The following is a 10,652-nucleotide window of genomic DNA, read 5'->3' as shown; positions in this document are numbered from 1 at the left end:
CTACTACTAATAATAATAGAATCCCCATAACAATAATAATAAGAAGAAGAAGAAGAAGAAGAAGAATATTCAAGATTCAAGAGGTTTATTCGTGACAAACATAGACACACTTCCATACATATATGCCGTGAAATGTCAACGTAACATATTGTGATTACACACAATATCTTCTAGACTGAACACCCTGGCTACCTAAAAAATTCTACTTGACTAACTAACCGATTCCTAAAACATAATGCAGTAAGTAAGTCGAATAATAGGGAATAAAATAACTCAAATGTGATGCAGAGTGGGGGTACAAAATAGAAATAAAGGGAATAGACGTATGTATATGGGATAGGCTATTATATACTGTATGTACAGATATGTGCATTAAAGTGGCATGTGAATAAAGTGAGGTAATGAGTGTAGAGATATACAGTACAGTATACAACAGTACGGCACAGCAATACAGTAACACAGAACAGAACAGCATTACAAAGCAGTACGCAGTAACCCAGAACAGTGATACAGTACAGTATGTAGTAACCCATAACAGTGATACAGTATGCAGTACAGTTTGCAGTAACCCAGAACAGTGACACAGTATGCGGTACAGTATGCTACATACAGTACAGTAAGGTTGTGGAGCCTATGCAGTGAAATTACATTTCACTGCATATATGTATGGAAGTATGTATATGTATGTGACAAATAAAAATCTTGAAATCTTGAAATCTTGAATGTGTGTGGCTCAGTGGGGAGCCCTGGTGAGGTCAGCGTTGACAGTTCTAATGGCTTGCGGGAAGCAGCTGGAACAGTCCCTTGTTGGGGTGATGAGGATCCTTCATGGTCCTGCGGGCTCTGCTACTACACCTCCTGGTGTATAAGTCCTGCAGGGAGGGGAGGGTAGTTCCAGTGGTACGTTCAGCTGAACGCACCACCCTCTGCAGGGCCCGCCTGTCCTGGGCAGTACAGTTCCCAAACCAGGCAGTGATGTTGCCTGTCAGGATGCTCTCCACTGCTCCAGAGTAGAAGGACTTGAGGATCCTCACCGAGACCCGGAAATAAGAATAACAATAATATAACATATATTAACAATTATATATAACAATTAATATATTCTTAATCCCCATAATAATAATAATAATAATAATAATAATAATGCTGCAGACAGCAATACACAGGGTCCAGTTTAGTCATGTTCCGAACCCTCGATACTCTACTCCCCGCTGGACCCGAACACAGCCCAAGTGTGTAATGGTCCAGGGTGCAGACTGAAGCAGCAAAAGCCAGCAGAGAACGTAATACACGCACACCGCGATCCTGGCAATCCATTGTGTCCCACTGAAGGGCCAATGGGAAACGACTAACACAACACATACTGTCGCCACAGAGAGAGTGTTAGTCACTTAACACAAGTAACACGTCAGAAATCGAGTGGCCCGTGGTAAGAAAATATCCCTCAGTACGTCGGCCGAAATGCAGAGCGCCGACTGGGAAAGGGACCCTGCGGAAACGTTGCGCAGGTAGAAACAGACAAATGGGGACGGCGACGACCAAGACACCACCGTAGAAATGTCCCGGATCCCGACGATCCTAAAAAGGGCAGTCGAAGCTGCCACAGCTAAAAAATTCAATTTATGGTAAATTTGCAATGATTTTTCACTAATTCCTGCTAAATACGTAGATCGATGTAAATAAAACTTGCACCACAAGACGTCTGAAACGCCTTGGTTCCAACGAGACCTCAACCATGTTCTTGACACTTTTTGCCTGAAAAATACCAAGAGAATAATATATTTAAAAAATTGTTTTCCGAGTCCCGGTGACACGCAGAATCGTGTCCCGCCTTAATTAATGCATCAGAATATCACAATATGAAAATGTAACTGCCCAGGGATTTGAACATTTTAACATGCTTAATGATCAGCTTTATTCAAATAATAATGCCAATTGGTAAGTTATATTTCAATCTTTATATCATATCATTTCTATAATAATTGTATTATGCGTTAACTATGCTAAAAATTATTTAGAAATCATTTAGAGATCCATTATGTACCATGTTACCGTTAAAAGTAGATGTTTTATTGCAGTTAACTTTTTATTTAACGGTCCAGGGCAACACTTACTATAATCACTGTAGGCTTCCTCCACGAGTATTTAAGGAAATACTTTGTCATAGAAGTGAGAGTATGGATGTCTATATGAATGTTATCACTGAGAAAGTTGCTTCAAAGGCCCCAGCCTAAATAAGTTCAACTCGACAGTTCATATCAACCATGCTGTACCATGATAGCATCGTGATTTTAACATTATATTTTTAAGATGAGATCGAGAACTAATACTTTGAGCTATTACATACAGTTTCTTAATTTATTCAACTCACAGACACGATTGGCTCAATGAAGTTTTATTGTTGTTTTCAGCAGTTATCCATGCACCACACATACAATAATATATGCCACCAAGCTGCAGTGTCACGGAATTGGGGTAATATTGTGATAAACGCAACTATATCCTTTTTATTATTTCTTCATATACAAGGAGACCTTTATACCTTAGGGAACCCGGAAAACCTCTAACCATGACACCAACTGTAAATGGAAAACAGTGACCCGACATGAACAGAGGGTTTGCCAACAGACATGGGAACCTTAAATGACACATTGACCTGCGTGCACTCCAGTCTACTCTGACAGCGAGCACCCACGCCATGTTATGGAAAAAAACGCAGAGCTGTCACAGCGTGGAAAGCGAGAGGTTTCAGTTGGGGGCGGGTGGGCGGAGCGGCGTGCCCCGGTCGGTGCGAGCTTGGGGTGAGGTGTAAGGCCTCAGAGGTGACGATGAGTTTGCGCCGCGGTTTTGGAACGTTTACGGTCCAGTTTTATTTGTGAGGTATACTTTATTCTAGGTACTCGGCCGGCGTCTTTGGGGTCACACAATGAGTTTGTCCCCGTCGTGTGAGGCGGAGGCGCAAGCATCTTCAGAGCGGTGAAACCCCAACTAAGTGCACACTAGGCTACAGCGCAGCTACAGTGAGTGGCAAACACATACACAACACACTGTATCATTATTAAACTGACCTGCTGATTAAAAAATGACGATCAATTCACCCGAAACCCATTTTTCATATTCCTACACTCTCCATGAAATGTGACTTTCCCACACTTATCACGAGCAGTAGGAAAACCAGATCTAGGAGCTACATTTTAAGGATCAATGGTATGTTTATAGTATCAGTAAATGATCGATCTTCCCCCCGGTTGCGGGACGATGGCGTTATCTACAGTGGTTTGTGGAAGCTGGGGTTGGAAGGGATCGATGGAAAGTGTGGCTGCGTAGACTCACTGTCAAGAGCACGGCAGGTCAGTGATGATACAAACGCACAGGAACCAGCAGAAACACTGATGAGATAAGAGAAATTCCCAGACATTTTCAAAAATGCACAGCTACAACCACGGCCTAAAACAGCAGCCCCTCAGTGTGCATACCAGATATACATATATATATATATATATATATATATATATATATATATATATATATATATATATATATATATATATACACGGGCTAGCTGACTAGCCCCGAGTCATGATGCACACAATAACCCCCCGTTTCCATAGCGACAGTAACATCATCACACCCCGACACTGAGACAGATCTATGTACAGAATATCACGCAGGCTGCGCTGGGAGTCGTAAGCTGCGCGCTGTGGCGACGTTGACGCAGACCGGCCAGAACTTCTCGCCCAACTTAATTTCGTGACCGTATGACCTGAACCCCTCACAGTTAAAAGGGAGCGGTAATATGTGCGGTGTGCGTCCCCCGTAGTATTTAGGACATGAGCTCGGTAATATGGATGAGGAGAAAGGCTTGGAGAGGCTGCTCCCCGTGGAAGGCCCAGGGGGAGCAGGGTCTCTCCTCCTTCCAGCGGGTGGTTCGGGCGGTGGGATTCACAGACAGGGAAGGAGCTGATGGCCTCTTATTCTGGTCTGGTGATGATGACAGATACAGTAGTCCACTCCAGTTCTCTTTGCTCTAGTCCGCACAGTTCCCCGTCAGCTCTGGTGAAAACCACAATCCTAAAGGAGGAAGAGAAGAGATGTCGTCAGGAGAAGGCACAGCCCACACAGGTCATTTTTAATGTTTTCGCGTCTTTGTCTTTTGGTTTTCCATGAGTTACGATTTTAAAAACCTGACCTTATCTTGAAATTGCAAAATGTTATTAATCTATAGTTGATTCCGTATTAAAGCACTGTTTTTCCCGTGCGATTTCTGTCTTTATCATTGAGCAAAACACAATGAAAATGATTAGTTTCTCTTAGTTTTCCAACAAAAGGCCAGACGTGCCTGTGTGCCGGCCCCTCCCAGCGCAAGGCTACTGGACGTCCAGTTTGCCAGGGCCGAGGCTGTGGATGAGCTGGGAGGACTCTGAGGCGGCACTGTAGGCTTGTATCAGCAGGTTTTTGTTCAGGTCCCCGAGCGCCGCACCGCTGCCCGCCTGCAGCTTGGGGCACGGGGGGGTGACCTCTGGGTCGCCGCCGCTGCCCTGGGCGGAGCGCTGCTCCAAGGCGTTGTTGACGTCCCCTATCCCCTCGGTGACCGGGGAGAAGTCCTGAGCGCTGGCCTGGTCGTCTCTAGAAACTGGGCTGATGGGGGTGGGGGCAATGTGTGAGAGAGGAGCATGGTTTGGGGCCCTGAGTCAACGGGTTACGCCTCTCACTCACACATTCATACATGAACCTTCACATGACAACGGCAACATGCACAAAGTAAAACACCTTTTTGCCGGAATTGAACCAGCAACCTTTTAATTGCCAGGTGACCATTCTACCTCCTCATCTGATGTCTGATCGCCTGTATGATGAGTTCAATGATCTTAATATGATTGAAACAAGTGTGGCTCCTTACTATGCATATGATAACCATATGATGATAACCATAATCAGATAATTATGACTTATTATGATATTTATATTAGTAAATGCTTCTTGCCATGTATTCTGATTTCAATTGAAGAATTGACAGAAATACTACTTGCATTATTGTCCTTTGTAAGCAACGTCAACATGATCTGACAGAATGTTTAGACAATGCTGATGTTGAGAAAAAAAGACTGGATCTATTTAGTAGTAGCTACAGTGTTATGTAAACAGTACAAAGCGGTGACAGGGTGACAGACAGACAGAGAGACAGACAGACAGAGAGACAGACAGACAGACAGACAGACAGGCAGGCAGGCAGGCAGGCAGGCAGACAGACAGACAGGCAGGCAGGCAGACAGACAGACAGACCCCCCACCTGACATCCATGGACTGGACTCCATCAGACAGCTCATCCAGGCAGCTCTTGCTCTCCAGGGGTCCCAGCATGATGACGGGGGCCTCAGCCGGGGTGGAGGCCTCTTCCTCCGCAGCTAAGCCAGGAGAGCCCTGCGCCTCGGACACTAGAGGAAACACATCAACCGCATAACATTTAAACAGGTGGGGTCAAAAATTATCAAACGCCCACGTGTAGGGACCCAAAAATTATCAAACGCCCGCGTGTAGGGACCCAAAAATTATCAAACGCCCGCGTGTAGGGACACAGACTACAAAATGCAGATGCAGAGCTGTTTGCCTTGTCTGTTAAAATGAATTTGTACAGCAAATTTAGCAACAGTGACAGCACATCCACAATAAGTAATTTGTAGTGGAAGTATAAGATTGAATACTTTAAAAAATACTTATTGCGTCATTCAACGAAGGAAATGAGACAGCGTGACTGGAGCAGTTTAAAATAATGAAAATTGTCAATATAATCAATAAAACTGTGTATATTTTATATTTTAAATAATATCTTGTCTCGAAGCTGCCTGCATTGTTTAGGCCCCTGCTGCCTCCAGTGTTGCTTCACTTTTAATGTCGTGGTGACTGAAATTGTGAAGTCATGTCTCAGAGAGCGGATCTCCATGCAGCAGGTGAAGGGGGCTGCGTTTCTCCTATAGGCCACGCGGGGGCGCTGCGATCCGGTTTCCCTGACAACGCTGAGTCACACTGCAGAGGGGTGACATCAACTCTATGAGGATCCACACAAGATGTAAAGATCCACACAATGAACTGGCTTCACCGAAGGCAGTAAATAAGAGCAAACAAACAGCCATTTGACCACTGGTTTGATAAACCCCAAAAAATTACAATTAATTACAACTTGTTCAGATGAAGAATCTGCGAGAAATAATGAGCGAAGGAGAGGATAAGGATATCTAAATGAAAAGCACACTAGAAAATAATAGAGATGATAAATAAGAAAACACACACCATATATAATTTTTTTTTTTTTTTATAATTTAAATATATATATACGGAATATGATTATTTGTCTCTTTTTTTAATGCACACACACACACACACACACACACAGACACACACACACACACACACACACACACACACACACACACACACACACATACACACACACACACACACAAACATATATATATATATTATATACAGTATATATATATATATATATATTTTTTTTTTTTTTATAAAAGTCTAAAAGTCCAATTGAGATTTAGAATCCCTTATCCAAAGGAGACCTGGCCAAGAAAGCAGCAGAGCAGCACACTATGAAAAACATTGACATGTGCAATCTACATGACCTAAAACCCGTCCACTGAATTCGAAAAGAGACCGAACAACACGTGAGTGAGCAAATGTGGACGTATTGATGCGTGAGTATATTCTCAGAGGGAATTGCAGGGCTTGGATACAAAAGGTATTTGAGCATCTATATGCATACGTCAGCCTGAACATGTCCTGTATTAATAAACAACAAAGGGAGCCACAAATAGTGAGGAAGTCAGAGGTACGAGCCAAGTTGACCCTGCAGTGGTGGACTAAGAAAGTGTTTTCTTGTGGTATTACGTGATATCTTACATGAAATGTAATTCCACGACAGCGGGGAAATAAACGGGGAAAGGAAATGAGCTGTGATGCAGCAGCACGTCAAACCGACAGCCCTGCGTTTACTGTGCACGCAAAGTGTTTGCATTATTGCCTTTGAGAAATGTTCAGTGTTCTTGTGACTCCACGATGTTTACGTATGACAGAGGAGTTCCTGGTGAAAAAATAATTTAGTGGAGTTGAGGTGAGACAAGGCCAGTATGAGTATAAATAGTATATTAATACTAGTGAATGTATTATATACTACTAAGTGTGTGGGTATAAACTAGTTAGTGTGTGAGTAATCACTGGTTACTGTGTGAGTATGCACTGGCTAGTGTCTGAGTATACACTAGTTAGTGTGTAATTAAACACTAGTTAAAGTGTGAGTGAAGACTGGTTAGTGTGTGAAAAAACACCAGTTGGTGTGTGAGTACACACCAATCAGCCACAACATGAGAACCACTGACAGGTGAAGTGAATAACATTACTCATCTCGTTCCAATGGGGGATATATGGGATAAATTAGGCAGCGAGTGAGCAGTCAGTTCTTCAAGTTGATGATTTTGGAAACAGGAAAAATGGGCAAGTATAAGGATCTGAGCGACTTTGACAAGGGCCAAATGGCTAGACGACTGGGTCAGAGCATCTCCAAAACAGCAGGTCTTGTGGGATGTTCCCTGTATGCACTGGTTAGTACCTAGCAAAAGTGGTCCAAGGAAGGACAACCGGTGAACCGGCAACAGGGTCCTGGGCGCCCATGCGCGTGGGGAGCTAGGTCTAGCCCATCTGGTCCAATCCCACAGACGAGCTACTGAAGCACAAATTGCTGAAAAAGTTAATGCTGCTATGATAGAAAGGTGCCAGAACACACAGTGCACCACAGCTTGCTGGGATGGGATGGGTAAGAGGTCCCATGCTGACCCCTGCCCACTGCCGAAAGCGCCTACAATGGACACCTGAGCGTCAGATCTGGATTATGGAGAAATGGAAGAAGGTGGCCTGGGCCGATGGATCACATTTTGTTTTACATCATGGGGCTGGTTGGGGATGCATCCCGTTCCCCGTTTAGCTGGGGAAGAGATGGCACCAGGATGCATTATGGGAAGAAGGCATGCTGGCAGAGTGAGTGTGATTCTCTGAGTAGTGCTCTGCTGGGAAACCTTCTCCCCTGCCACTCTGCAAAAAATGTTCAGGAAGGGTTTGAGGAACATGACAAAGAGTTTGAGGTGTTGACTTGGCCTTCAAATTCCCCAGATCTCAATCCAATGGAGCATCTGTGGGATGTGCCAGAACAACAAAACAACAAAGCCCGATCCATGGGGTCCCCGCCTCGCAATTCACAAGACTTAAAGGATCTGCTGCTAACGTCTCCTGCCAGATACCCAGAGTGCAAATTAAACAATTACAATCGGGGGGGGGTCAACTTTTTCTTGAGGGCATAAAAGGAACTCAGTAGTGTTTTGTTCAATTAGGAAACGGAGTAAATTAAAAACATCTACAATAAAAACACACTGTTTTTATTTACTTTGTTTGGAGAAAAGATCGCTCTGATCTAACTGCGGAGCTGCTGCTGCAGCAGCGGAGGAGGATCGCTCCGAAGAAGCGAGAGATGGTCAGAAGCCACGCTTCGGTGCTTTCTTCCAGGCATGAATACGGCAAATACTGTATATTGTAATATTTACGATTATAGGTAAGAAGGATGTATAAATGTTTTGACCCCGCTGACCTGGGGTCAAAGTCTGAATTAGTGGGGTCAGGCCCCAACAACCCCTCCCGTAAATCAAACCATGCAGATACCACAGGACACCTTCAGAGGTCTTGTGGAGTCCATGCCTCCACGGGTCAGAGCTGTTTTGACGTCACAAGGCTGAGCTACACAATATTAGTGGTTATTAGTGCTGGTTTTAATGTTGTGGCTGATCGGTGTGTATTAGTTACTGTAGTGTGTTAGTGAACACTGGTTGGTGTGTGAGTATACACTAGTTATACACTGGTTGGTGTATTTAAGTATACACTAGTTATACACTGGTTAGTGTGTGAACAAAGACCAGTTGGTGTGTGAGTATACACTTGTTATACATTGGTTGGTGTGTGAGTATACACTAGTTATACACCGTTTAGTGTGTGAATAAACACCAGTTGGTGTGTGTGAGTATACACTAGTTATACACTGGGTGGTGTGTGAGTATATACGCGTTATACACTGGTTGGTGTGCGAGTATACACTAGTTATACACTGGTTGGTGTGTGAGTATTCACTAGTTATACACGGGTTGGTGTGTGAGTATACACTTGTTATACCCTGGTTAGTGTGTGAAACGACACCAGCTGGTGTGTGTGAGTATACACTAGTGATACACAGGTTGGTGTGTGAATAAACACCAGTTGGTATGTATGAGTATACACTAGTTATACACTAGTTAGTGTGTGAAAAAACACCAGTTGGTGTGTGAGTATACACTAGTTATACACTGATTGGTGTGTGAGTATCCACTAGTTATACACTGGTTAGTGTGTGAGTATACACTAGTTATACACTAGTTAGTGTGTGAATAAACAGTAGTTGGTGTGTGTGAGTATACACTTGTTATACACTGGTTAGTGTGTGAGTATATACTAGTTATACACTGGTTGGTGTGTGAGTATACACTAGTTATACACTGGTTGGTGTCTGAGTATACGCTAGTTATACACTGGTTGGTGTGTGAGTATACACTAGTTATACACTGGTTGTTGTGTGAGTATACACTAGTTATACACTGGTTAGTGTGTGAGATTACACTAGTTATACACTGGTTGGTGTGTGAGTATACACTAGTAATACACTGGTTAGTGTGTGAGTATACGCGAGTTATACACTGGTTAGTGTGTGAGTATACACTAGTTATACACTGGTTGGTGTCTGAGTATACGCTAGTTATACACTGGTTGGTGTGTGAGTATACACTAGTTATACACTGGTTGGTGTCTGAGTATACGCTAGTTATACACTGGTTGGTGTGTGAGTATACACTAGTTATACACTGGTTGGTGCGTGAGTATTCACAAGTTATACACTGGTTAGTGTGTGAGTATACACTAGTTATACACGGGTTAGTGTGTGAGTATACACTAGTTATACACTGGTTAGTGTGTGAGTATACACTAGTTATACACTGGTTAGTGTGTGAGTATACACTAGTTATACACTTGTTGGTGTGTGAGTATTCACTAGTTATACACTGGTTAGTGTGTGAGTATTCACTAGTTATACACTGGTTAGTGTGTGAGATTACACTAGTTATACACTGGTTGGTGTGTGAGTATACACTAGTTATACACTGGTTAGTGTGTGAGTATACGCGAGTTATACACTGGTTAGTGTGTGAGTATACACTAGTTATACACTGGTTGGTGTCTGAGTATACGCTAGTTATACACTGGTTGGTGTGTGAGTATACACTAGTTATACACTGGTTGGTGCGTGAGTATTCACAAGTTATACACTGGTTAGTGTGTGAGTATACACTAGTTATACACGGGTTAGTGTGTGAGTATACACTAGTTATACACTGGTTAGTGTGTGAGTATACACTAGTTATACACTGGTTAGTGTGTGAGTATACACTAGTTATACACTTGTTGGTGTGTGAGTATTCACTAGTTATACACTGGTTAGTATGTGAGTATTCACTAGTTATACACTGGTTAGTGTGTGAGTATTCACTAGTTATACACTGGTTAGTGTGTGA

At 43.1% G+C, this 10,652-nt stretch overlaps 1 protein-coding gene across 1 annotated transcript in view; it reads right to left on the bottom strand.

Moving 5' to 3' along the window:
- Positions 1-4,367: 4,367 nt before the first annotated feature.
- Positions 4,368-10,652, bottom strand: part of LOC307245081 (uncharacterized protein) — a gene marked incomplete at both ends in the record, with an annotated part of 17,613 nt that continues 11,328 nt past the window's right edge. The window contains 2 exon segments of the mRNA XM_080020491.1: positions 4,368-4,638; positions 5,291-5,405. Of these exon segments, the coding sequence (XP_079876617.1) occupies positions 4,368-4,638; positions 5,291-5,405 (386 nt within the window).

This window comes from Zeus faber (assembly GCF_960531495.2).
Source record: "Zeus faber genome assembly, chromosome: 19".
NCBI lineage: Eukaryota > Metazoa > Chordata > Actinopteri > Zeiformes > Zeidae > Zeus > Zeus faber.
Note: the sequence above shows the minus strand (reverse complement) of the source record. Positions and strands in the feature narration are given on the sequence as shown.